Source organism: Rattus rattus, chromosome 8, assembly GCF_011064425.1.
Source record: "Rattus rattus isolate New Zealand chromosome 8, Rrattus_CSIRO_v1, whole genome shotgun sequence".
Classification (NCBI taxonomy): domain Eukaryota; kingdom Metazoa; phylum Chordata; class Mammalia; order Rodentia; family Muridae; genus Rattus; species Rattus rattus.
In genome coordinates this window covers 39,301,144-39,324,504 of record NC_046161.1, presented here as the reverse complement: position 1 = coordinate 39,324,504, position 23,361 = coordinate 39,301,144, and the positions used below count along the sequence as shown (strand labels likewise).

Sequence of the window (23,361 nt, the reverse complement as noted above, 5' to 3'; positions counted from 1 at the left end):
TATCTGACCTTTTAAGTTTCCATGGAGACATCACACAAGGAACAGTTGAAACCTGAACCACTATGCTGGCATGTGACTAGGCAAAAGTGCTCTGACCTAATGCCATGGATTGGGTGGGAAGCTCAGGGAGGCCTGGAAACTACTCAGTATTGCTTCCTTGCTAGTAAGGAGCAAGCCCCCATCTAAATGAGGGTCTTGGTCTACTATCCAAGTAGGTCGAAGGCTTTAAGAATAAGAAGGGTTTGGCTGAATACGCCGGTAGGCCTAGTGCCTGGGAGGTAGAGGTGGAGGCCTGAAGACCAGGTCTTCAAGACCAGCCTTCACAGACAGTTCAAAACCAAGCTGGGCTACATGAGATGATGTCTCACAACTCCAACACAAGTAAAAGAATGTAAGACTGTTAAGAGCAGATGTCCATGATTGCCTTGGGGAAGAGATTCGGGGTTGTGGGCTATTTGGGGAGAAAGGGAGGTCAAAGGAGGGCAGATGGTCAGAGACAGAAGGACATGCTTCTCAGAGGCAGAGGCAGGCTTGATGTGAGGCCCCAACCAATCCTACTCACTCTAGAAATCATCAGGGCAATGGGAGAGTAATGAGCCAGGAGCCATGGGTGAAAACCAATATATATTCCATCATAACCTGACAGAACAGTCTGTGTGTCTCTGGAAGTTCTGAGGCTCTCAGAGTCCCAGTTCTTCCAACTCAGCTGCCCACAGCAGTGTGGACACATCCTTCCTCGGGAAAGGCAAAGGGAGGCAGGTGTAGCCCAGGTGTGCCCTGCTCTCAAAGACAAGGCAGCAGGACTGGTGTGGCCAGGGCCCAACTGTGGAGCAGGGAGATGTTAAGCTGCCAACAGAGACCATGTTCACCTGACTTTGAAGCACATCCCCAAGAGGAGGCTCAGATGAAACTCAGTGTCTCCGCATCTCCAGCCTGGGAGGCAGAGTTGGAGGGAGGAGTGAATGTTTTCTTGCCTTCAGCAAGAGCTTTAAAATGCTGCAAGAAAGGAGAGAGAACATGTTTGCAATATGCTGAGTGCTCATTTTAACAGAGACGACCACTTTAAAACCCCTTTAAGCTAAACTGAGCATGTTGGCACAGGCTTGTCACCACAGCAGTTGAGAGGTTGAGGCAGAAGGATCACTGTGAATCTAAAGCTAGCTTGGGCTACACCATGAGTTCGAGGTCAATCTGGGCCAGAGTGAGACATGTCTCAAAACAAAACAACCATTTCATCTTTCTCCTAGGTTTGCTTCCAAATTCATACATTAGTTTCACCTTTGAAAGAAACAGCCATGTGCCCTTCTCCTTCAAAGCAAAGCTGCTTGACTGAGCGGATCCTCACTGAGCTCCATCTTCTTCCCTCACTTCCCCACCCCAGCCTTCTCTGCTGCTCACTTAATCATGGGAAGGGAAGGGTAACAGTGCCCAGATGAGAACAACCCCAGCAGGGCCCTGGACAGCTTCGGGGAAGCCGCTGCTTGTCTCACCTGGGAATTCTTGAATTCTGAGTAGAGGGAAAAGAGCAGGTGGAGGGACTGAATCCGGCTCTTGTAGAAAGGAATGTCCAGGATGGCTGTAACACACAAGCGTGTGCAGGGATGGGAACCAACACGCTCTGACACTGGGGCCCCTCCGTTTAGGATGCCAGTCCCCTCCCAAGTGGGACATGTTATTTGGGGGTTTGATGCTCAGTCCCAATGCCACCCTAGAGGCTGTAAAGAGCACAGCTGGCTTCCAGTGAAGACTGTAAATCAAGACACTACAGTGCACGGAGCAGGAAACCCTTCCAAAGGCCTAGAACACAGCTGCCAGAGGCAGGGCTGGAGAGGATGGGGGAGAAGCTTACCACAGATCATGTCAATGTACTCAGCCAGGCTGCAATCGATCTCGACAGTGGGCAGACTCACCTGGTGGGAACATAGGATGATCCACCGTCAAAAGGCTCAATATAGGCCCTTGAATCCCAGCACTCAGGTTAGATAGATCTCTATGAGTTCCAGGATAGCCTGGTCTACATAGTAAGTTTCAGACCATCTGGGGCTACATTGAGAGTCTGTCACAAACAAACAAACAAACAAACAAACAAACAAACAAAGGGACTGGAAAGATGGCTTAACCATTAAAAATATATACTGCTACCAGTGAGTAAAACATCTGTCTTGCAAGTCTTATAGCCTGAGTTCAATCCCAGAGGTGGAAGGAGAGACCAACTCCACAAAGTTTCCTTTTTTTTTTTTTTTTTTTAAAGGTTTATTTATTTATTTTATGCATATAAGTAACTGTACTGTCTGCAGACACACCAGAAGAGGGCATCAGATCCCATTACAGATGGTTGTGAGCCACCATGTGGTTGCTGGGAATTGAACTCAGGACCTCTGGAAGAGCAGTCAGTGCTCTCAACCGCTGAGCCATCTCTCCAGCCCACAAAGTTTCCTTTGACCTCCATATGTACACCATGGCGTGTCTGCACTCGCCCCACAATTACAATTAATACTGTGGAAATGGCCACACTACTGGACATAGTATACAGATGCAATGCAATCCCCATCAAAATTCCAGTAGCATTCTTCACACAACCAGGACAGACATTTCTAAAGTTCATATGAGAATATAAAGACCAGAGAGTCAAAGTAGTCAAGGTAGTCCTAAGGAAAAGAGCACAGTCAGAGGTGTCACATTACCTTACCTCAAACTATACCACAGAGCCACAGTAACAACACTAGCACAGTATGCCAATAAAACAGTGTAGACCAAAAGGTACAGGAAGTGCACACAGGCAAGGAACCTGTGAAGTGACTAGTACTGACAAAACCAAATCCACTTGTAGTGACATTAGGTCCACACTTCTCACTCTGCACAAAAATCAGCCCAAATTCATCTCCTCAATGGCTAAAGAAAGCAAAGGAAAACTACTTTGCTTCTATCTCACACAAGTCCAAGCGGCTAGTGTTCAAGGAAACAGATGACAACAACCACTGGCAGGGATGAGGGAAAGAGGAACCTTATTCACGGCTGAGAACGTAAACTGCTAACTGCCACACTGGGAATCTACATGAACACTCCTCAGAAACCTACAACTAGAATGTCCGAACATGACTCAGCCCTGCCCCTCCTGGGCACATGCACAAAGGATGCATGTCTGCTGCAGACTCACTCATCCATGTCTCCTCACAGAGCAAGGAAAGGACACGGTCTACATGTCCATCAACAGACGAATGGATAATGAAATGGACACCTATAGACAGCAGAATTTCACTTAGCCATGAAGATGGAATTAAATTCACACAAAACCAGAGGGACAAACAGCAATACGATCAGCACATGCGGTCTCCAGCTGTTCATGTCTGCCTGTGGGGTAAGAAGTGGGAAAGGAGACTTAGGGGAGAGTGGGAGAGATGGCAGTAGCCACCATATGAAAGTGCAAGGGAGTTCCCTGGGGCACAGGCTACAAACAGGGAGGCAGTGAGGGGGGCCTGGGGAAGGGTCAGCAGGTAAGAACGTGTGGACAGGCCATGATGGAAGCTGTCGGTTTGAATGGTACCGAAAAGGAGGAGGAAAATTCTGGGTTTGCTTGGGTGTGGAGGCTCAACCTGTAATCCCAGCACTCAGAGGCTGAAGCAGGAGGATTGCCATGAGTTGGAGGCCAACTTGGGCTATACAGAGAGTTCTAGTTTAGGATACTCAGTGAGAGCTTCTCTCTGAAACAAAAACAAACAATGGTCTCAACACTTTTCTCTCACTATGGAGGGAAGCTCAGCTGGTAAAGCACCTGCCTAATATGCAGGAAGCCCTTGGACTGCTCTCCAGGAAATAGATGGTTGTTGGACAAAAAGATAGATAGACGGGCAGACAAAAATAATAGATAGATGAATGGGTAAAATTTAAATATCTTGGCAATAAAAACTGAGACATCAATTTCTTAGATGAAAATAAACATCACCTCTAGACAAAGTAGCATCTAAAGCAGTGACACGGGTGTACATGCTTATCAACATGCCTGCTCCGTACCACATCCCAGTGACACGGGTGTACATGCTTATCAAACATGCCTGCTCCATACCACGTCCCGGGAGCATTATTGAAATACATGAGAACTGGAAACTACACAAATGTTCATCGCAGATCATGTCACCTACACACAAATTAAAGGATGGTATACAGTCCATTTATGAAAATGGATAAACAAGACATAGAACAAGGTAGATGAATCTCCCATCACGCAGAGAAGAGGAGGACACAGAGTGTGCTTCGAGGGCTGAAACTCTGACCAGCTCAGTGGTAGAGCACTTGCCTACCATGTGTGAGGTCCTAGGTTCAATCTCCACTACTGGGGATGGGCAGGGGGAAGAGCTGTTTAGATTTAGAGAAATTATAAAAACAGGACAATGGTGACTTTGGGAGGGGAGAGAAGATTTCTGGAAGGCTGGCAGTGTGCTGTTTACCAATCTAATGTGCTGGTTACGTAAGGATGTTCAGTTGGCAAAGTGACCAAGCTTTCTGATACACATATAGCTATCACGGGTTCCAGTTCCATTAAAGGTCAGAGTGAAAACACAGGAAGAGAGGAACACTGGGCCTGGACAGTGCCATATTTCCTCCCACTCCTTCCCTCACCTTTCCCAGGAGCTCTTCAAACTCAGGGGACCACTCCTGCATCAGAGTGTCAATGTCGGGCATGGGCCTAAAAGCGGAGAGGAGAATATGAAGTGCAATCATGGAACAATGACATTAGCCACCTCTAAACCAGGCACTCAGTCCAGAGCACCAGGGTTTCAGGAACACCCTGACCGGAAACTAAGTTTACCAGGCATGGTTTGAAGCAGAGAACTCTCATGTTTGCCCCTGCCATCTGCCAGCGGCTGCCAACTTTCCTACTTTACATGAAGTACAGTGTAAATGTTCATTTTTTTTAAGGACCTTGGGTTGATCCAGTTTATCCCCAGATTTTGACCTTTCCTCAGGAGCAAAGGGTCACAAATGGTGACACTTACTATAAATTACAGTGGTGAAGCCATGTCTCTGCCAGGTATTGTCATGCAGGAGGCAGAGAAGCAGGAGGTCAGCCAAGACTACATAGTGACCTGTAGTTATTGTCACCTGGTGTAGTGCACAGTCGCAGGGGGCTTGGAACGGTGTAACTCAGAGATGCTCTCAATCCAGGTGTCAATGGCTTTGGGATTCTTTTCTGCATCCTCTAGGCTCTTTACTTTCATATGTTGCTAGAAAAATAAGGAGAACCATGATTAGACACATTACAATGAAATGCAAATCAACCCATAATAACTGTTGGTTGTTCGGGGTTTGTGTGTGTGGGTTACTGTTTTATGTCAGGTTGACACAGCTGACGTCATCTGGGAAGAGGGGGCTGCAGCTGAGGAACTGGCCTCATTAAACTGCCCTGTGGGCAGGTTTGTGGGGCATTTTCTGGGTTGATGATTGAAGCCCTAGTCCACTGTGGGCTGTGCCAGCCCTTAGCAGGTGGTCTTGGTGTCCAAGGATAAGACAGGAAGAGGAGCCAGCAGGCAGCACTCCTCCATGGTTCTGCTTCAATTCCTGACCTGCCTTCCTTCAGGAAATGGACTTCAGTGATGTGGGATGTGCAAGTCAAACAAACCCTTTCCTCCCCAAGTTATTTTGGTCATGATGTTTGTCATGGCAACAGAAAACATACCAGGACAGTAATTTAAAACAACTAACCGGAAAAGTGCTGTTTGCTGGACTTTCCCAGCACTTTGAAGGCAGAGGTAGGTGGAGTCAGTGAGTGTGAGGTCACCCTGGTATATAGTGAGTTCCAGGGAAACCAAGGCTACATAGACAGACCTTATCTCAAAAAGCTAGAAAAAAGAAAAGAAAAAGAAGGAAAGGAGGGAAGGAAGGAAGGAAAGAAAGGAGGGAAGGAAGGAAGGAAGGAGGGAGGGAGGTGTTAACTGGGCATAGTGATATGCACCTGCCACCTACAATCCCAGCACTTAGGAGGTAGAAGCAGGAAGATCAAGAGTTTAAGGCTAACCTGAGCTATCTGAGATCTTGTCTCAAAAAGAAAGAAAACATAAAAACCTGGTGTAGGCCTGGGAAGGATGTGCATGGTAACTGGGAGGCCAACCACAGTGAAATGCCATTTCCTATCTGTTCTAGATGCCCAGAATTTAAAAGGCCAGTCACAGTGTAGGCAAGGATTTAAGAGAAGTTTATATTCTCACTCATTGCTGGGGAACTGCTACCAATTCAAAAAACATTTTGGCAGTTCTTCAAAATGCTGACCAGAGTACTGAATGGCAATGGGATCCTCCCCTCCACACACATCCAAGAGAAATGACACAGACGCCACACTGACTTGGACTTGAATGCTCTAGTGACATCATTAACAAAAGTGGGAACAACTGATGGGGCCAAATGCACTGTGGTTTGTACAGAAATAGATTATCACTTAGTTATGAGGGGGAATGAAGGTCGCTGAGGAGAGGACACCATCTCTAGGGCTTCTTTCTGGAGTGATGAGGCTTTGTAAGTTGTGATGAAGGCTCAGCTCAGCGCTAGGGAATCGACCTAGCATGGAAAAGTATGGCTTTGACTCTGGCTACCATACTAACTGTAGAGGTAAGCACACAGCTCCATGAGTGTACCAAAAGCCGGTGAATTCTCTAATTTAAAAGGGTGACTCGTGCCTGGAGAGATGGCTTAGAGGTTAAGAGCACTGGCTGCTCTTTTAGAGGACCCAGGTTCCTAGCACCATCATGGCAGCTCCCTTTTGGCTCCCATGGGTGCTGCATCCCTGAGATGCACAGGCATGCAAGCAAAAACACCTATATACACAGTATGTAAACTGCATCTCAATAAAGCCATCACTAAAAACCCGGGCTGGTCTGAAGCCACACCCCCTTTAACAGGCAATGATCAACTGAACAGAGCAGTGGAGCCTCGGATCGAGGCCCTGCTCTGGAGCAGCGGCTCACCGTAATGTTATGCTGCTTGGAATTCTCTGTTAACCACAGGGAAAGCACGGTAGGGTCCGACTGCTTGGTAGACGGTTCATCTAACACCAAGAGGCCCAGGTGGTCAGGCTTTCCATCAGGACGCGGCACCTGGTTCAGAGAAGGTTAGGATCAGTGAGAGGGAATGTGAGAGCCACAGCACAGCCATGGCTCTGTGTCCTGTCAGCTGCTGGCAATTATTTCCAGTAGGGAATTTCCAGTAGGACGCTAACAGTGAAAAGCATGCGTGACTATTCTACTAGACTAAGTGCTATTGAGGATGAGCTCACATGACATATGGAGCACACAAATTCATGGTTTGTTAGGAGAGAAACACAGAATACTGTATCACCTAACACAGTGAGTGGAATCTGGAGGAGGCGGCAAGGTTAAGAACTCCAATGCAATGAGCACTACTAAGGCAGTCAGAGAAACTAGAGGAACTTTCAGAATAGAGGAGCTGGGACAAACCCCAGGGGACTCGTTTTTAGGATGCACCATCTGTACCTTTAAAAATGCATCAATATCCCCAACAGCTGGGATAAAATCAGGAATGAAAGGTTTCAGTTTGTGGTCCAGATCAATCAACTGAGGTGTGTACCTGCAAGGGACAGTTGAGGGAAGAAGGAAGCAGTCAGAAAATGTCACTTGACTGGGTTAAAAAGCCCCAAAGGAGCTTGGTGCTGCTTCAGACTAGAGAGTGCAAAGGCTCACGCAAGGCAGGCGAGGTGTGTTCAGACGGCTCTCATGCTTACCGGCTAATGTACTCAAAGAGCTCCTTGATCTCAGCCGAGACTGGCAGATGCTCATAGTCTGCAGGATCATAGGCCCTGGGAAGGAGGCATGCAGATCAGAGTGGCCCTTGGGGAGCATAGGCAGCAGGCCTGGCCAGCCTGTGTGTGATTTGACCAATAGGGATATGACCTCAAGCCTACCTTTCCCCTGCTACATCCTATGTTCTGGTGGCCTACAAGGCAGTTTCGACACTGATTGTAGTTGGCTGTGAAATATCTCTCACACAAAAGGAGAAAGTTGCAGGAAACCCATGCTTATTTTAAAAATGTGTATGGGTGTTTTGCCTACAAGTATGACTCTGCATTACATCTGTACCTTGTACCCAAGGAAGCCCGAAGAATGTGTCAGATCCCCTGGGATTGGAGTGACAGACAATTGTGAGCAGACAGATGGGTGCTGGGAATTGAACCCAGGTCTTCGGTAAGAACAACCAGTGCTCTTAACTGCTGAACCATCTCTCCAGGCTCCACAACTTTTAAAAACCTTTGAGTATGTCTGTGCGCATGTGTGGTAAATGAATGTCATGTATGTACACGTGTGTGTAAGTGCACATAACAGTGCATGCACAGGGAGGTGAGGAACACTCAGTGTATGAGAGAATAGATATGCGTACACAGGTCAGAGACAACTTGAGGGAACTGGTTCTCTCCTTCCACCACATGGGTCCCTCAGACGTGAGGCAGATGCCTTCACCCTTTAAGCCATCTGACCCAAGCCTTGGGTTTTTTTGAGACAGGGTCGTATTCAGCTCATGCTGGCCACAGGCCTGTAACACTCAGGTTTCAGCCTCCTGAATGTTGGGATTACAGGTCTGTGTCACCATGTCCATCATCACTACCACTGAGCTCTATCCCCCACTGTAAATGGATGGTCTTCAGAACACATGTTGATTATAACCTATAGGAGTGAATTAGGACTCACTGTGACAATGGGGCTGCAACAGAGTAAGATGTGGTTTTTGTTGCTGTTGTTGTTGTTGTTACTGTTGTTTTCTTAGCGTCACCCAAGAACCCTGCCTCAATGTGAGGCCTGAAGCTCCTCTCTCCTGTCCAGGAAGGACCTCAGCCTAAAACGGAAATGCTTGTATGCACGCGGTTTCCCCACTACATAGAAATGCTTTGGCATGTGTGCAAGTACACTTCATCTTTCCCACACTGGGGCTCCCTGAAAGGCAGGAGCGATGCTTAGGTTTTAGGTTAACCCAGCGTGTTTGCTGAGCCCACAAATGTTTCAGATAGTTTAAATGACATCGCAGGACAGACAGGCAGTGGAGCCAGAGAAAAATGAAAACTAGTGCTGGACTCCTGAGAGAGGAGGAAAATCCTAAGTAGAGGGCATCAAAGGATGCTATGATCTACTCAGATACGTCCCTTCTAGTGCCATCCTGAAGGACGTCCCCTTGGCACAGGGTCCTTCCTACCCTTCCAGGGGTGCTCCATGCTCCTCGTCATCGTCATCGTCATCAGAGTCGGTCTCAGAGGAGTCATCGTCATCGTCGTCATCATTCTCACTGAAGCCTTGCTGAGGGGTCAGCTGTGAGGGCTTCTTCTTCTCCTGGGCAGGGAAGGGGAGGGGAAGCAGTTACAGAAGCCTCACTCTCTAAAATGTAGAAAAGGGTGGTGGGGCTGAGAAATGGCTCCTCAGTTAGGAGCAACCAATATCCATTCGCAGCTTCCAAGTCCAGAGACTCCCAACTGCCTGGCCCTCCAATTCCAGGGGTCCTCTGGACTCGGAGGGCACCTGCACTCACATTCACATAGCCACAGGCCCCATCTATATATAAGTAAGGATAAAATAAGTCATAGAGGGCTGGGGAGATAGCGCAGTGGCTGAGAGCACAAGCTGCTCTTGCAGAGGACTGGAATCTGGCTCCTCAAAGCCTCCTAAGGCAGCTGACAGGCTCCCCTCCTAGACTCCAGCTCCAGGGGGTCGGATCTCTTCTGGCCTCCATGGGCACCTGCTCTCACATGCAAAGATACACACACATAATTTTAAAAATTAAATATTAAATAAATTTTGGAAAAGGGTAACAACTCAAGATTATTTGGGGAGTAAGGAAAGATGAAGCTGGGAAGACAAACTTTATAGGCTCATAGTACTGAAAGACCGCAGAGAAACCTAGTATCTAATTTGCAAGAATGATCAAAGTAAGGGGCTGAAAAATATCAGCAGAATATAGTCCATAATCAATCATGTTTGCTTTGTGATGCCCCCTTCATGGTGTGTCTGGTTTGTCCACAGTCCCCTTCTCTGTGAATTAAGCATAGTGACTATACATTCTAATTCAGAATAAGAGGCCCCTTTGTTCTTCACATTATAGCCTAAGTTTGAGTTTCTGGCTGGCCATGCTCCATTCTATCCTCTCAGGTTTGTGAGAGAAGGCCTGGCTGTGTCTGCACTTACAGAGACAGTTGAAACAAGGTCTATAGCTTTGCCTCTGTGGTCGTAGCCTGTAGTGTGCCCTCCCTTAGGACCTGACAGATGGTCAACTGGCCTCCTTTTAAAGTAGCTTTCAGGGGCTAGAGGGATAGCTTAGCAGTTAAGAGCACTGGCTGTTCTTCCAGAGGTCCAGAATTCAATTCCCAGCAAGCACATGGAAGTTTACAACCATCTATAATGGAAACTGAAGCCCTCTTCTGGTGTGTCTGAAGACAGTGACAGTGTGTATACTCATACACATAAAATAAATAAATCTATTTAAAAAAAACAAATCAAAACCAAAATAAAAAAAATAAAAAAAAAAAACAAGTGCAAATAAAAGATCTGTTTCTGAGGGCTTCCATGGATGAAGCCCTGGGTTCAATTCCAACTGCCACATAAAATGGCAGCCCATACCAGTAATCCCTGAACTCTGGAGGATGAGGTAGGAAGATTAGGAATTTAAAGCCAGTCTTAGTGACATGAGCTCTCCCGACCTCACGCCAAAGACCTGGTTTTGGTCACCTGGTTTTCCTCTAATATTAGATAAAAGTATATTATGACTTCTAATATCTATGCTATTTCTAAATAACAAATGTAGAATTTATTTCGTACACTTTATTGGTATACTGGTATAACTGATAAGGACTTACCTTGCTCACATAGGAAGCAGATTTTAATCATATTTTTATTTATTTATATATGTGGAGAAGGTATGCACATGCCACAGTGTATGCATGGAAGACAGAAAACAGCTTGCTGCAACTCTACTTCTAGGATGTGAGTCACAAAGATCCAATTCAGGTATCAAACTTGGTGGTGAGCACCTTACATACTGAGCCATCCAGCCCAGACAGCATTGGCAAAAGGCAAATTCTGACTGTCAGACTGGCACGGTGGTACATGACTTTAATCTTAGCACTCAGGAGGCAGAGGCAGATGGAATAGATTTCTCCAAGTTAGTTTGAGGCTAGTCTTGTCTACATAGTGAGTTGGTCTGCTCGGGTTTTACAGAGACCTGTCTCAAAAACAAAATATTGGCTGTTGAGCTAGGCGGTGGTGGTACTCACCTTTAACCCCAGCACTTGGGAGGCAGAGGCAGGTGGATGTCTGTGAATTCAAGGCAACTTGGTCCACAAAGTGAGTTCCAGGACAGCCAGGGTTACTACACAAAGAAATCCTGTTTTGAAAATACACATATACATATAGAAAACAAAAAGAAAGACACTGGTGTCATAAAATATTGGTATCACAAGTGCTGGGTATAAAACCATGCCTAGGCTAATAATTCTAAAAACTTGCTTAGTATATGAATTTTTCCAAATTTCCTGCTTATCAAAACTAAGTTCTGAGACAGGACCTTTGAGACTCTGGGAGGGAATTAAGAATCTATATTTTGATTTTTACTATTTTATTGTATGTGTATGGGTGTTTTGCCTGCATGTGTGTCAGTGCACAGCCTTGGTGTCTGGTGCCCAGAGAGGCCAGAGACAGCATTAGATTCCTTGCAACCAGAGTTTCCATGTGAGCTGCCATTTATGGGCTGGGAATTGAACCCAGAAGAGCAATCAGTGCTCTTAGCCCAAGGAATCTTAATTTAAAGAGCAATATAATATCCTAGCTGATTCTTATAACCAATAAAGTCTAAACCCAGTGCCGCATCTTAGATGGCGCTCCTCACGAAAGCCAGCTGTAAAGACCGTGTGTCAGGATGGGCGCCCCAGGAAATGTGAGACACTAGGTGACATGCTAGCTAGCACCTGACAGCAGATTATCACAGCGGGCTTCATTCCTGAGCTTCATTCCTGACGAGCCGACATCTCAGGACTCTACTCTTTTTTTTTTTAAAGATTTATTCATTTATTATATATAAGTACACTGTCGCTGTCTTCAGACACACCAGAAGAGGGCATCAGATCTCTTTACAGATGGTTGTGAGCCACCATGTGGTTGCTGGGAATTGAACTCAGGACCTCTGGAACAATAGTCGGGTGCTCTTAACCGCTGAGCCATCTCTCCAGCCCAGGACTCTACTCTTGAGTTCCCTCAGGAGCTCAGCGGTCCTCAGGCACTAGACGGACTCAGGGCCATCTCACACTGACCACACCAGAGCCCGAATCCCAAGGGAAGCAAGGGCCCAGCGCACGCACCTTGTTGTCCTCCTCGTACTCATCACTGCTGTTATCAGCCATCACCTTGCTGGGAAGAGCGGCAGAAAAAGGAGGGCCTTAGAGGAAGAATTTTTTCATTAGTTAATGTTTAAATTATTGTGTAAAAAAACCAAAAGTTTACATTTTTTAAATTTAATTTACATATTTGTTTTTGGTTTTCCTTCCACCCCCCCCCAGGGTTTCCCTGTATAGCCCTGGCTATCTTGGAATTCACTGTGTAGTCCAGGTTGGCCTCAAACTCACAGAGACACACATGTGAAGGAAATTTTTGGAAATCTTTTGTGCAATGTGTAGACATTTACCTGTCAATTTTTATTTTTGAAGCCTTAGCCAATGAACTGAGGCAAGATTAGAAGGGGAGACATCTGGCAGAGATAGAGGAATTCTGGGAAAATAGTCAGGTGCAGAAGATTTTACCCCAGAAACACAAGGCAGTTGTATGAAACTGAGGATCAGATAACCAGTCATATGGCATGACTTAGAATAAAATAAACAGGTAATTAAGATATGAGCTAGTCAGGGACAGAGCTAAAGTCACTGGCCCAAGCATTTCTTTATATAGAAATCTCAAAGTTGTTATTTCTGGGAACAAAGTGGACAGGTGGAAAAACACGAGGTTACAGATGATTTTTACCACACACGCCACACACATACAAAGCAAGCTGGGTGTGTTGGCATGTTTTAGTCCTAGCACTAGGGAGGCAGAGGCAGACGGACCTGTGAACTCAAGACTAGGGCTACATGGTAAGACCCTGTCTCAAAATAAAGTAAATAAAACATTAGAGGAAAGCTAGGATATGGAATTCTCGTCATAGCTATGTCAATCAAGAAGTTGTTATAAACACTCCTCTGTAGTATCCAGACTAGATACTACACTTACCTATTAGCGCAACTATGAACAGAGATAGAATTGAATCAGGGGTAAAATGGCATGTGTGAATAGAGAAGGAACAGCTGCTGGGCTAATGGGCAGAGGGCTTGGGGTCAACTCCATCACCTGCATGAGGTGACTTACCCTCTCTGAGTGTCAGCATTTCCTCCTCTAAAAGGGGTCAGGGACAGGACTGAGTGACAAAGCCTACCTGGAAGAAAGTGGCTTAGAGCCTGGCAAATAGCAGCTGGCTGTGAATCTGGATTTGAATCAGGGCATAAGAGCAAAGAGAATGTGTAGGAATAACAACATTCTGAAATCGAAAGCATAACCAGATGTTAAGATTAGCCAGCATGAGCCAGGGTTGGGGATTTAGCTCAGTGGTAGAGCGCCTGCCTACCGTGTGAAAACGTTAGATGCAAACTAAACATTTTTGACTTATTAAATTACCCAGATGAAACAAGTCCACAGCTGACAAGAGCATAAATTCACTAAGTCCCTGGACAGCACTCAGGAAACTGAGGCAAGGAGAGTACCGCAAATTCAAGGCCAGCCTGAGCTACATGGTGAGTTCCAGTTAGTTCAGGCGCCACAGGATAAAACCCCATTTTCAAATAAGCAAATAAAACCCTATGTTGGAGTAAAGAAAACCTAGTGGCTCACTATTACTCAATGTGCTCGCTTCCACAGCACATACACTAAAATCTGGAATAACGCAGAGATTAACACAGCCTGTGCAAGGATGACATGGAGAGTCATGAAGCATTCTGTAATTTTGGGAAATAAAGTATGTATTCAAAAGTACTAAAAGTGAGAATCCAGACAGACACTGTACACCATCAGACATGGCAGCATTGTTCTTGATTGCCACAGGCAAAAACAGCACCAGTGTCTATTAGATGAGAGGTTTTAAAACCTCTCATTGTGTATCCATACTATAGCCTATTATTAGCCACGAAATTGAAAAATTGATACATGTTATAGCATAAGCAAACCTTGAAACATGTATATATGATATGAGCCAGCCACAAAAGGTCATTATGATTTTACCTAGGAAACACCACTAATAGGCAACTTCATAGGAGCAAATTAGTGGTTAGCAGGGACTGGGAGGGAGAAAGGAATCAAGAAATCTTTTGTTTGTTTCTGAAGCGGGGTCTCACTATGTAGCCCTGTCTGTCCTGGACCTTACTACATAGATCAGGTTGGCTTCAAATTCATTGAGATCCACCTGCCTCTGTCTCCCAAGGGCTGGAACTAAAGTCATGGGCCACCATGCCTGGCAGCTGTCACTATTTAATGACGAGGCTGGTCTAGTAGAGTCTTCAATGAGAACAGCCCCCAGAGGCTCGTATGTTTGAATGTTTGGTCAGCAGGTGATAGAGCTGTTTGATAGACAGAGATTAGGAAGGAAGTGTGGTCCTATGCAGATGATGTCACTGGAGATGGGCTTGGAGGTTTCAAAAGCCTATGCCATTCCCGTTTAGCTCTCTATGCCTCATGGTTGTGTCTAAAGAAACAAACTCTCAGCCACTCCTGCTGCCATGACTTTTCTCACCATCATAGGCTCTAATCCCCTGAAACTGTAAGCCCCAATAAACTTTCTTCTCTAAGTTGCCTTGGCCATGGTGTCTTATCACAGCAATAGAAAAATAACTAAGATAGTGGTGACAGTCACCACGAAACCTAAGTGTACCCAAAGCCATTTAACTTTACACTTGAGGTGGCTAACCTAGCATTCTATACCATGTATATCTGACCACAGTAAACAAAAATGAGTGTGATCCTCAACTCAGGACTGAAATCTAATGCATGAGCAAGCCTTAATGATTCTGTAAGCTGTATTGTATCTGTGTCGTGTCTCTACTCATGCTGCAGTCCAAACCATTACCATCGCAACCCAGCCACTGCCACAGTACTCCACTCACTGCCTCACTGTCACCTGTGCACTCTCCAATACATTCTACATGTGGTAGCCACAGCCTCTGGAGTTCTGCATTGTCTGTTATGCCTCTCACCTCTCTTCTGATCAGACCCCAACACACTCCCCTCTCCCCATGCACTTGTCTTTTCTCTAGAGTCTTCCCTGGCCACCAGTCCATCCCCACCCACCAGTTTTATGTTTCGCAGCAGTAACCATTTGCGTTCATTACTGCACACGTGACACTGTCATGATGACTATTTATCCACCGGCATCTTTCTTCTAAGATTACAAGTGTCAGGCCGGCAGGGATGTGTCTTTTGTTCGCCGTTGTATCACCCAGTGCTAACATGGCACATAGCAAGCATTCAAAAGTGTTAGTTGAGCTGGGAGCACTGACAGACGACTTTATTCTCAGTAATGGGGAGGCAGGGGCAGGCAGATATGAGTTGGAGACCAGCCTTGTCCAGAGTGAATTACAGGGCAACCAGGACTACACCTGTCTCGAAAAACAAAAGCAAAATGAAAAAAGGTTAGGTGATAAATAAATGGTGTTAAGCCTTTTGATAGAACTGTTGCAATCATGGTTGGGTGGCAGGTAAAGGGCAAGTAAGCTTTATTTTTTTAAAAAGATTTATTTATATTTATTATATAAGTACACTGTAGCCGTCTTCACAGGGCATCAGACCTCATTACAGATGGTTGTGAGCCATCATGTGGTTGCTGGGAATTGAACTCAGGACCTCTGGAAGAGCAGTCAGTGCTCTTAATCATTGAACCATCAATCCAGTCCACAAGTAAGCTTTTTAATGAATTGTTAAAAACAAAACCAGTGAGCTAGGCTGGTGCAATGGCTCAATGATTAAAAGCACTGGTTGATCCTCCAGAGGTCCCAGGGTTCAATCCTCAGCAACCACGTAGCAGCTCGTAACCCATTTGTAACCCCAGTTCAAGGAGATCTGACATCCTCTTCTGGACTCTGAGGGCACCAGGCAGGCAAGTGGTTCACAGAGAAAACATGCAGGCAAATAACATTCAAACACAAAAACATTTAAAAAATAATCAAAAAACAAAACACAGTCAACCTGTGCCAGAATCTATACAGAGCAGTAACATGAAGTTAACAGTGATAGGGGATAAGTTTGCACTCAAAGAAGATCCCAAAGTCTGATGAACTGATTTCTCCCTCAACTAGTGAGAAACAAAATTAGCCGCAAGCTAACGCAAGAGGTTAATACTTGCTGACATAATCTTAAGAGCTTGCTGAATACAACCCGAATCCTATCCGCGCCACTGTTTTGAAAGCCACTTCCCTTTTTGTCTTTCAGCTTCTCTTACCTTGATGTCCTGGGGTTGGAGTGCTAATACTGGCAACCTCTTCCGAGTCGTTAATCTCTAGACGCTCATCATATGTCTGGTTCTCAACAATTTTGGTCTAAGCAGAAGATGATACGATTACATAGCTCCTACCATGGGATAGGCATCCAGCACTCCACGCAGAAATGCATTCACCCCCCACCCAAGTTTCCCCAAAGGAAAGTTTTCTGACCCAAGAGTAAACCGATAATCAGCTTCAACTCTTTTTTAGCCAGCACTTGGCTGAGTGCCGAGAGAGGTGCGGAAGAAAATGATATCCAACCCTTTCCAGCAGCAACCCAAAACTACACATAAGATGCAGTCGAGGGAAGCAGAGTATGCAGAGGTAGACTGCGGCCGTGTCAGGTTTGCTCAGTTTTCCCACAGCGTTAAGGCTTCTGTCACAGGGTGGAGGGTATAGAGATGGGACAAGGCTGTTGAAATTCTAGAGTATAAACAGTTCAGCCCGAGGATCACGTCTGACCCAAGAAGGGGAAGGATGGTCCTCAGAGAAGGTATATTCGGTCTCGGTCCCATCCACTAATCCCTAAAGTATCTATCACCTCTACTTCCACCCGTTTTGACGATAGGATCCCACTGGGTTCTCGGGAGAGTCGAGGATCTAGGGCAGTTGGTGGGGCGCAGAAAGCAAAGAACGGCAGTCGGGAGTGCGCTTGCAGGAGCATCAGTTACCTGTAGCCCTTCGGGATCCGTTTCCTCTATTTGGAAAGAACCCCAGCCTAGGACTGGGGTCTCACTCTCAGGCCCGGCCACTTCAAGGATCCCTAAGCTCAGCAAGCCGCCAGTTGTCAGTCGTTAGGCAAAAAGATAAATAAAACAAAACAAAGCGAGAGCCAAGAGGAATGATCGCGAGACCTACGGCCCCGCCCCCTACTCCCTTCGCCGGTGGTGGCGGAAGCAGAGACGCGGCGCTGGGATAGAGCGGCCGGGCGCACTAGGCGGCCAAGCCGCGTGCTTGTCTATGGTTTCCGCAGCTGAGTCGGTTGTGACATCTAGTGGCCAAAGGTGGGAGACCAGGCTAGTGGATTTCTTTTCTCCAACTGGAAACTGTCATCTCAAAGACAAGGCTCATTTGGCAGTTTCTCCTAGATGGGCCTAACCACAATTTAGACACTCTTCGGGGAAAAGTCTAATCATGTTTAAAAGCCCTTTCGTAGCATCTCTATGACACGATAGCCCTTTTCCTCATGGTGAACGATGTCACACGAGCATACTTTTTCTTCATCTGAGATTAGGATTTAACTATGTCCTGTATTTTTACTTGCTAAAGAAAACTATGTGCCAGGCAAGTTGGTGCATAACTGTAATTCCTAGCTCTTTGGAGGTGGAGGCAGGAGGATTAGAAGTTCTAGGTCAGTAACTTTGTAAATTTGAGGCCAGCCTGGGCTACTGGGGTCCAGTTTCAAAACAACAAAAAACTGAAGAAAATAAAACCACATTATTTCATGTAGGAAAGCACATATGCCCTATGTGTGTGTACAGGCCAGAGGGCAACTTTATGGAGTCTGTTAAAATTCTTCCTAGTACCAGTAGATTGCATAAATAGTACTTTGAAAATCTTCACTGGAAGCCAGGCATGGTGTGCAGGTCTATAATCCCAACTCTTGGAAGGGTGGAAGCAGGAGAATCAGGAGTACAAGACCAGTCTGGGTCATGTGAGACCCTCTTTCTCAAAAAGTAAAATAGGATCAAATAGTAAAATTAGACACAGCCTCTGGACTAAAGATCACAATAAGGGCTGATGAGATGGTTTGGCTTGGCAGGTAAAGGTACCTGCTATCGGAAGGCACAGGATGACCTGACGAACACAATTCAAACATCAGAATCCATGTAGAAGCGGAAAGAACCAACTCACGTATACACACACACACACACACAGCATATGCACTTTTCCTTCATGAAATAAAGTGTTTTTATTTTTGTTTTTTTAATCAAATTTTGTGATGGCTCAGTGGTTAAAAGCACTGACTGCTCTTCCAGAGGACCCAGGTTCTAGTCCCAGCACTTCCAGACCCAGGAAGATCTAAATGCCTTCTTCTGGCCTCCAAGGGCACAGACACTTGCATATATGCAGGCCAAACACTCATACACATAAAATAGTTTTTAAAATAATAAAGCAATAACAAGAAGCTCTCACTGGTAAGGGCGAGGAGGTGTACCTCTGTGGTACAGCACTTACACAGCATGCACAGGGTTCTGGATTGAGTACTGATGAAACTCAGGATAACAGAATACCCATTGGACAAATCAAGGAATAAGTGATTGAGGAAAACATAATGAATAAATAAAACTACTGGTGTAATTAATTTTGGCAATCAAGGTTAGAGAAATGTACATGAGTCAGAGAAATTCACCACAAAAGCTACCTTAAAAAGAAGCACAGTGAGGGCTGGAGAGATGGCTCAATGGTTAAGAGCACCCGACTGCTCTTCCAGAGGTCCTGAGTTCAATTCCCAGCAACCACATGGTGGCTCACAACCGTCTGTAATGGGATCCGATGCCCTCTTCTGGTGTGTCTGAAGACAGCTACAGTGTACTTATATATAATAAATGAATAAATCTTTAAAAAAAAAGAAGCACAGTGCAGCCAGGCCTGGTGTCGAACGCCTTTGATCCCAGCACAGAGGAGGGAGAGGCAGATGGATCTCTGAGTTCTAGGCCAGTCTCATCTACAATCCGAGTTTCAGGAAAGCCATGGCTATACACAGAGAAACCCTGTCTGGGGCCCCAAACCTCCCCGCCCCCACCACACACACACAAAAGAAAACAATGTTCAGAGCTGTAATCCCAACTCTTGCAAAAGAAAAATGAGAGACTAAGACATACTTCTTTTAAAAAAGAAAATCGAAGGCTGGAAAGATGGCTCAACGGTTAAGAGCACCAACTGCTCTTCCTGAGTTCAATTCCCAGCAACCACATGGTGGCTCACAACCATCTGCAATGGAATCTCATGCCCTCTTCTGGTGTGTCTGAAGACAGCAACCGTGTACCCACATATATGAAATAAATTAAAAAAAAAAAAAACTTAAAAAAAATTGATACCTAAAAATTGCACAGATTTATGGGGCATTTTGTGTTGTTTCTATACATATGTACATTACGAAGTATTCAAACCCTAGCATTTCTAGATCCTCAACTTTTTTCCCCCTTAAACAATGTATGAGTGCTCTGTGCATGTACATCTTCAGACACCAGAAGAGGGCATCAGATTCCTTTACAGATGGTTGTGAGCCACCTTGTGGTTGCTGGGAACTGAACTCAGGACCTCTGGAAGAGCAGTCAGTGCGCTTAACTGCTGACTGCTGAGTCATCCCTCCAGCCCCTCACTTTTTTTTTTTTCTTACTTGACACACATACATCTCACTATATGGACTTGGCCTCAAACTCATAGCAGCCTGTTTCTGCCTCTCAAGTGCTGCTGTTCCACATGTGTGCCACCAACAGTTCTCATTACGTTGTGGGGAAAAAAAAATCAGGGTTTTTCCTTCTAGATTTTTTTAAAATAAATATATACTAAACTGTATTATGTTTTTAATAGTCAACTTTTCTATGCAACAGAACACCAGAACATAATTCTTCTTTTTCTTAATTTTATTTTTATTTTATGTACATTGGTGTTCTGCTTGCATATATGTCTACATGAGGGAGTCAGACTCCCTGGGACAGGAGTCACAGACAGATGTGAGCTGCCATGTGGATGTTGGAAGGAAATTGAACCTAGGTGCTCTGGGAGAGCAGCCAATGCTCTTAATCACTGAGCTGTCTCTCCAGCCCATTCTTTCTTCTTTAAAATTTTTAAATATTTACTTTTATTTTCTGTTAGTGAGTGTTTTTCTAATTCTTAAAAAAAATATAAGGCTGGAGAGATGGCCCAGCAGTTAAGAATCCGCTCTTCCAGAGGTCCTAAGTTCAATTCCCAGCAACCCCATGGTGGCTCACAACCATCTGTAATGGAGATCTGATGACCTCTTCTGACCTGTCTGAAGACAGCGAAAGTTTACTCACATACATAGAATAAATAAACCTCTAGAAATATGTATTTACTTTTACATGTATGGGCGTTTTACCTGCATGTATGTTTATATCCTATCTACAAGCCTGGAACCCTCATAATCAAGAAGAAGGTGTCTTAAAAATATGTTTTTAGTGCAATTGCTTTTTTTTTGTTTTATTTGTTTTTTTGTTTTATTTCTGTGATGTCCATAATAACAAGTATATATTGTTGAGCAATTACTGAGGTGGAACACTTAGCTTATATAGTCTAATTAGTTTTTTTTTTTGTTTTTTTTTTGTTTTTTTTGGTTTTTTTTGAGCAAAACAAAATCAAATTTAATGGTCTTAAATGCAAAAGTAAAAACAAACAAAAAACACAAAAAAGCAAAAGAAAATTAACAGAACAGAACCCCAAACGTCAAGGCAGTTATGAAGAGAACTTTGAGGGTTAATCCTTAAAACTACAAATCAAAGGTTTGTGTTAATAGATAACTGGCAAGAAGTACTTTTCTGCTGAGTGTCCATACAAAAGCAAAATTTCAAAGCAAAAAATCTAAGATTGGAAAAAGCCTAGTGCTCACAAGAAGGGATGCGAGAAATACAATGCTCAAATGTTCTGTGTCATTAAAAACAGAGCAGTCATTGTGCATTCAAGCTAGGTTAAATGGTCTCGGAAACTCGGGAAGTTGCATGAACAATAGTATCTGATGTGTGGGCACCATGCATGCAATGTGTGGACAGACACTCAGGATGTCAGAGAAGGGGGCATCTTCAGGCATGCCTGGAGCTCAGGCTTGACTCTGGAATATACTGGAGCTGCCCTGAAACTCTTTGGTCCGTTCTCACTGGTGCCTGGGCTTACAAAACACCTGTCTAATTAGTTTTTAAGATTTATCGATTTATTTCATTTATGAGTACATTGTAGCTATTTTCAGACACACCAGAAGAGGGCATCAGATCCAATTACAGATGGTTGTGAGCTGGGAATCGAACTCAGGACTTCTGAAAGAGCAGTCAGTGTTTTTTGTTTTTTGTTTTTTTTTTTTCTTTTTCCCTTTTCTTTTTTTCGGAGCTGGGGACCGAACCCAGGCCCTTGCGCTTGCTAGGCAAGCACTCTACCACTGAGCTAAATCCCCAACCCCGAGCAGTCAGTGTTTTTAACCGCTGAGCCATCACTCCAGTCCCAGTCTAATTTTTTTTTTCTTTTTTCTTTTTTTTTCCAGAGCTGGGGACCGAACCCAGGGCCTTGCGCTTGCTAGGCAAGCACTCTACCACTGAGCTAAATCCCCAACCCCCAGCCCCAGTCTAATTTATTTTATATTATCTAACTTCATAAACTTATGAAGTATGTGTTACCACCAGTTTAAAGAATGATAACTGGGGGCTGGTGAGGTGCTCAATGGTTAAGAGCACTGGCTACTCTTCCAGAGGTCCTGAGTTCAAATCCCAGCAACCACATCGTGGCTCACAACCATCTGTAATGGGATCCGATGCCCTCTTCTGGTGTCTCTGAAGACAGCTACAGTGTGCTCATATACATAAAATAAATTATTCTTTAAAGAATAATAACTGAGACTTAGAGACATGCAGTGACTTAACTAATGACTCAGGCCTTAAGCACAGGTCTGATTCCTGGTTTGTTTTAACTTACCTTATATGGCCTCTAAGGCTCTCCTTACCAAGGATACTTGTGAACATACATTTCTCTTCTTTCATTTTTGAAGCAGGGGAAAACCAAATCTGCAAGATTGGTGTTCTGCAAGAGCAATATAGGATTTTAACTGCTAAGCCAGGGCCCTAAAACAAAACAAAAAAACCCACCCTTTTGAAGTATATAGTTCAGGACTGGAGAGGTGGCTCAGCAGAATTTGTTGCTTTTTCAGAGGACCCCAGTTCGATTCCCAGCACCCATATCAGGTGCACCTGCATGCATAGGCACATACCTGAACACACACATATACACACACACACACACACACGATTTAAAAATAAATTAATCATATATTTAAGATAAACATACAGTTCAGTGGCTTTTAGGATATTTACCTCTGGGTAATTCCATAACACTCAACTTCAAACATAAGTTTCTCATGAACTAGCAGTCACTTTCTAGTCTTCAAAGACTCCAATAAATCACTTATCTGCTATTTTCATGGATAGCCCTGGTTTGGATTTTGCATACAAATAGTGTCCTTTGCATCTGGCTTTTTTTTTTTTTTTCTTTTGGTTCTTTTTATCTGAGCTGGGACCTAACCCAGGGCCTTGCGCTTCCTAGGCAAGCGCTCTACCACTGAGCTAAAATCCCCAACCCGCTTTTTTTTTTTTTAATCCATGTTGTACCATGTGTCAGTATTTTATTCCCTATCTATCTATCTATCTATTTATCTTACTATTGCATTGTTTTTCAAGACAGGGTTTCTCTGTGTAGCTGTGGCTCTCCCGCACTTGCTCCGTAGCCCAGGTTGGCTTCAAATTTATAGAGATCGGACTGCCTCTGACTCCCGAGTGCTGGGATTAAAGGTTTGTGCCCGGCTGGACAATTTTTGATCTTCTTCTTCAACCTCCTACTTACCTGGGATTACAGGTGAAGGGACACCATGCCGGTTTTATTACAGAGTTCTAGACGTTAATTATTCTAGATACTAGTTCCTCATGTTCACAGATTATTTTACATATTCCATTGAGTGGTTTTATGAACTTTAAGAAAAAGCAACAAATAAACGCAGGCGAAGAAAAAGAAAGGACAGAAGGACGATGCGCCACAATTCTACCCAAACTCCCAGCAAATCCTTGGCTAACGGAGGACTGAGTTTACTGGCACCCAGGAGCGCCTGTCGGCCC

General features: G+C 44.7%; 1 protein-coding gene and 1 non-coding gene across 4 annotated transcripts; one reads left to right on the top strand and one right to left on the bottom strand.

Moving 5' to 3' along the window:
• Positions 1-605: 605 nt before the first annotated feature.
• Positions 606-23,326, bottom strand: Ift46 (intraflagellar transport 46). Of its 3 annotated transcripts, XM_032911385.1 has the most exons (13): positions 23,093-23,326; positions 22,172-22,276; positions 16,489-16,585; positions 12,338-12,414; positions 9,190-9,323; positions 7,730-7,804; positions 7,482-7,575; positions 6,957-7,085; positions 5,101-5,222; positions 4,618-4,684; positions 1,850-1,910; positions 1,491-1,576; positions 606-996 (listed from the first exon to the last, which is right to left on the bottom strand). In XM_032911385.1, the coding sequence occupies exons 4-13, from the start codon at positions 12,377-12,379 to the stop codon at positions 901-903; spliced, it is 906 nt and encodes a 301-aa protein (XP_032767276.1). In that variant the 5' UTR covers positions 12,380-12,414; positions 16,489-16,585; positions 22,172-22,276; positions 23,093-23,326; the 3' UTR covers positions 606-900. The 3 variants fall into 3 exon arrangements, with proteins under 3 accessions (XP_032767276.1, XP_032767275.1, XP_032767274.1); XM_032911384.1 differs by lacking the exons at positions 22,172-22,276; positions 23,093-23,326 and adding an exon at positions 17,200-17,414; XM_032911383.1 differs by lacking the exons at positions 22,172-22,276; positions 23,093-23,326 and adding an exon at positions 17,070-17,159.
• LOC116908337 lies at positions 13,904-14,006 on the top strand. Its single transcript, XR_004388890.1, has one exon. It is a non-coding gene; the product is annotated as a U6 spliceosomal RNA (small nuclear RNA).
• Positions 23,327-23,361: the final 35 nt, after the last annotated feature.

Bases quoted from the DNA above. Each gene is read 5' to 3' on its own strand.
- Ift46 (XM_032911385.1), bottom strand. From the start codon at position 12,379: ATGGCTGATAACAGCAGTGATGAGTACGAGGAGGACAACAAG. The intron at 7,576-7,729 runs GTAAGCATGAGA...TGTCCCTTGCAG, and splicing joins CTCTTTGAGTACATTAGCCG to GTACACACCTCAGTTGATTG. The intron at 5,223-6,956 runs GTGAGCCGCTGC...TTATTTTTCTAG, and splicing joins CCAAGCAGCATAACATTACG to CAACATATGAAAGTAAAGAG.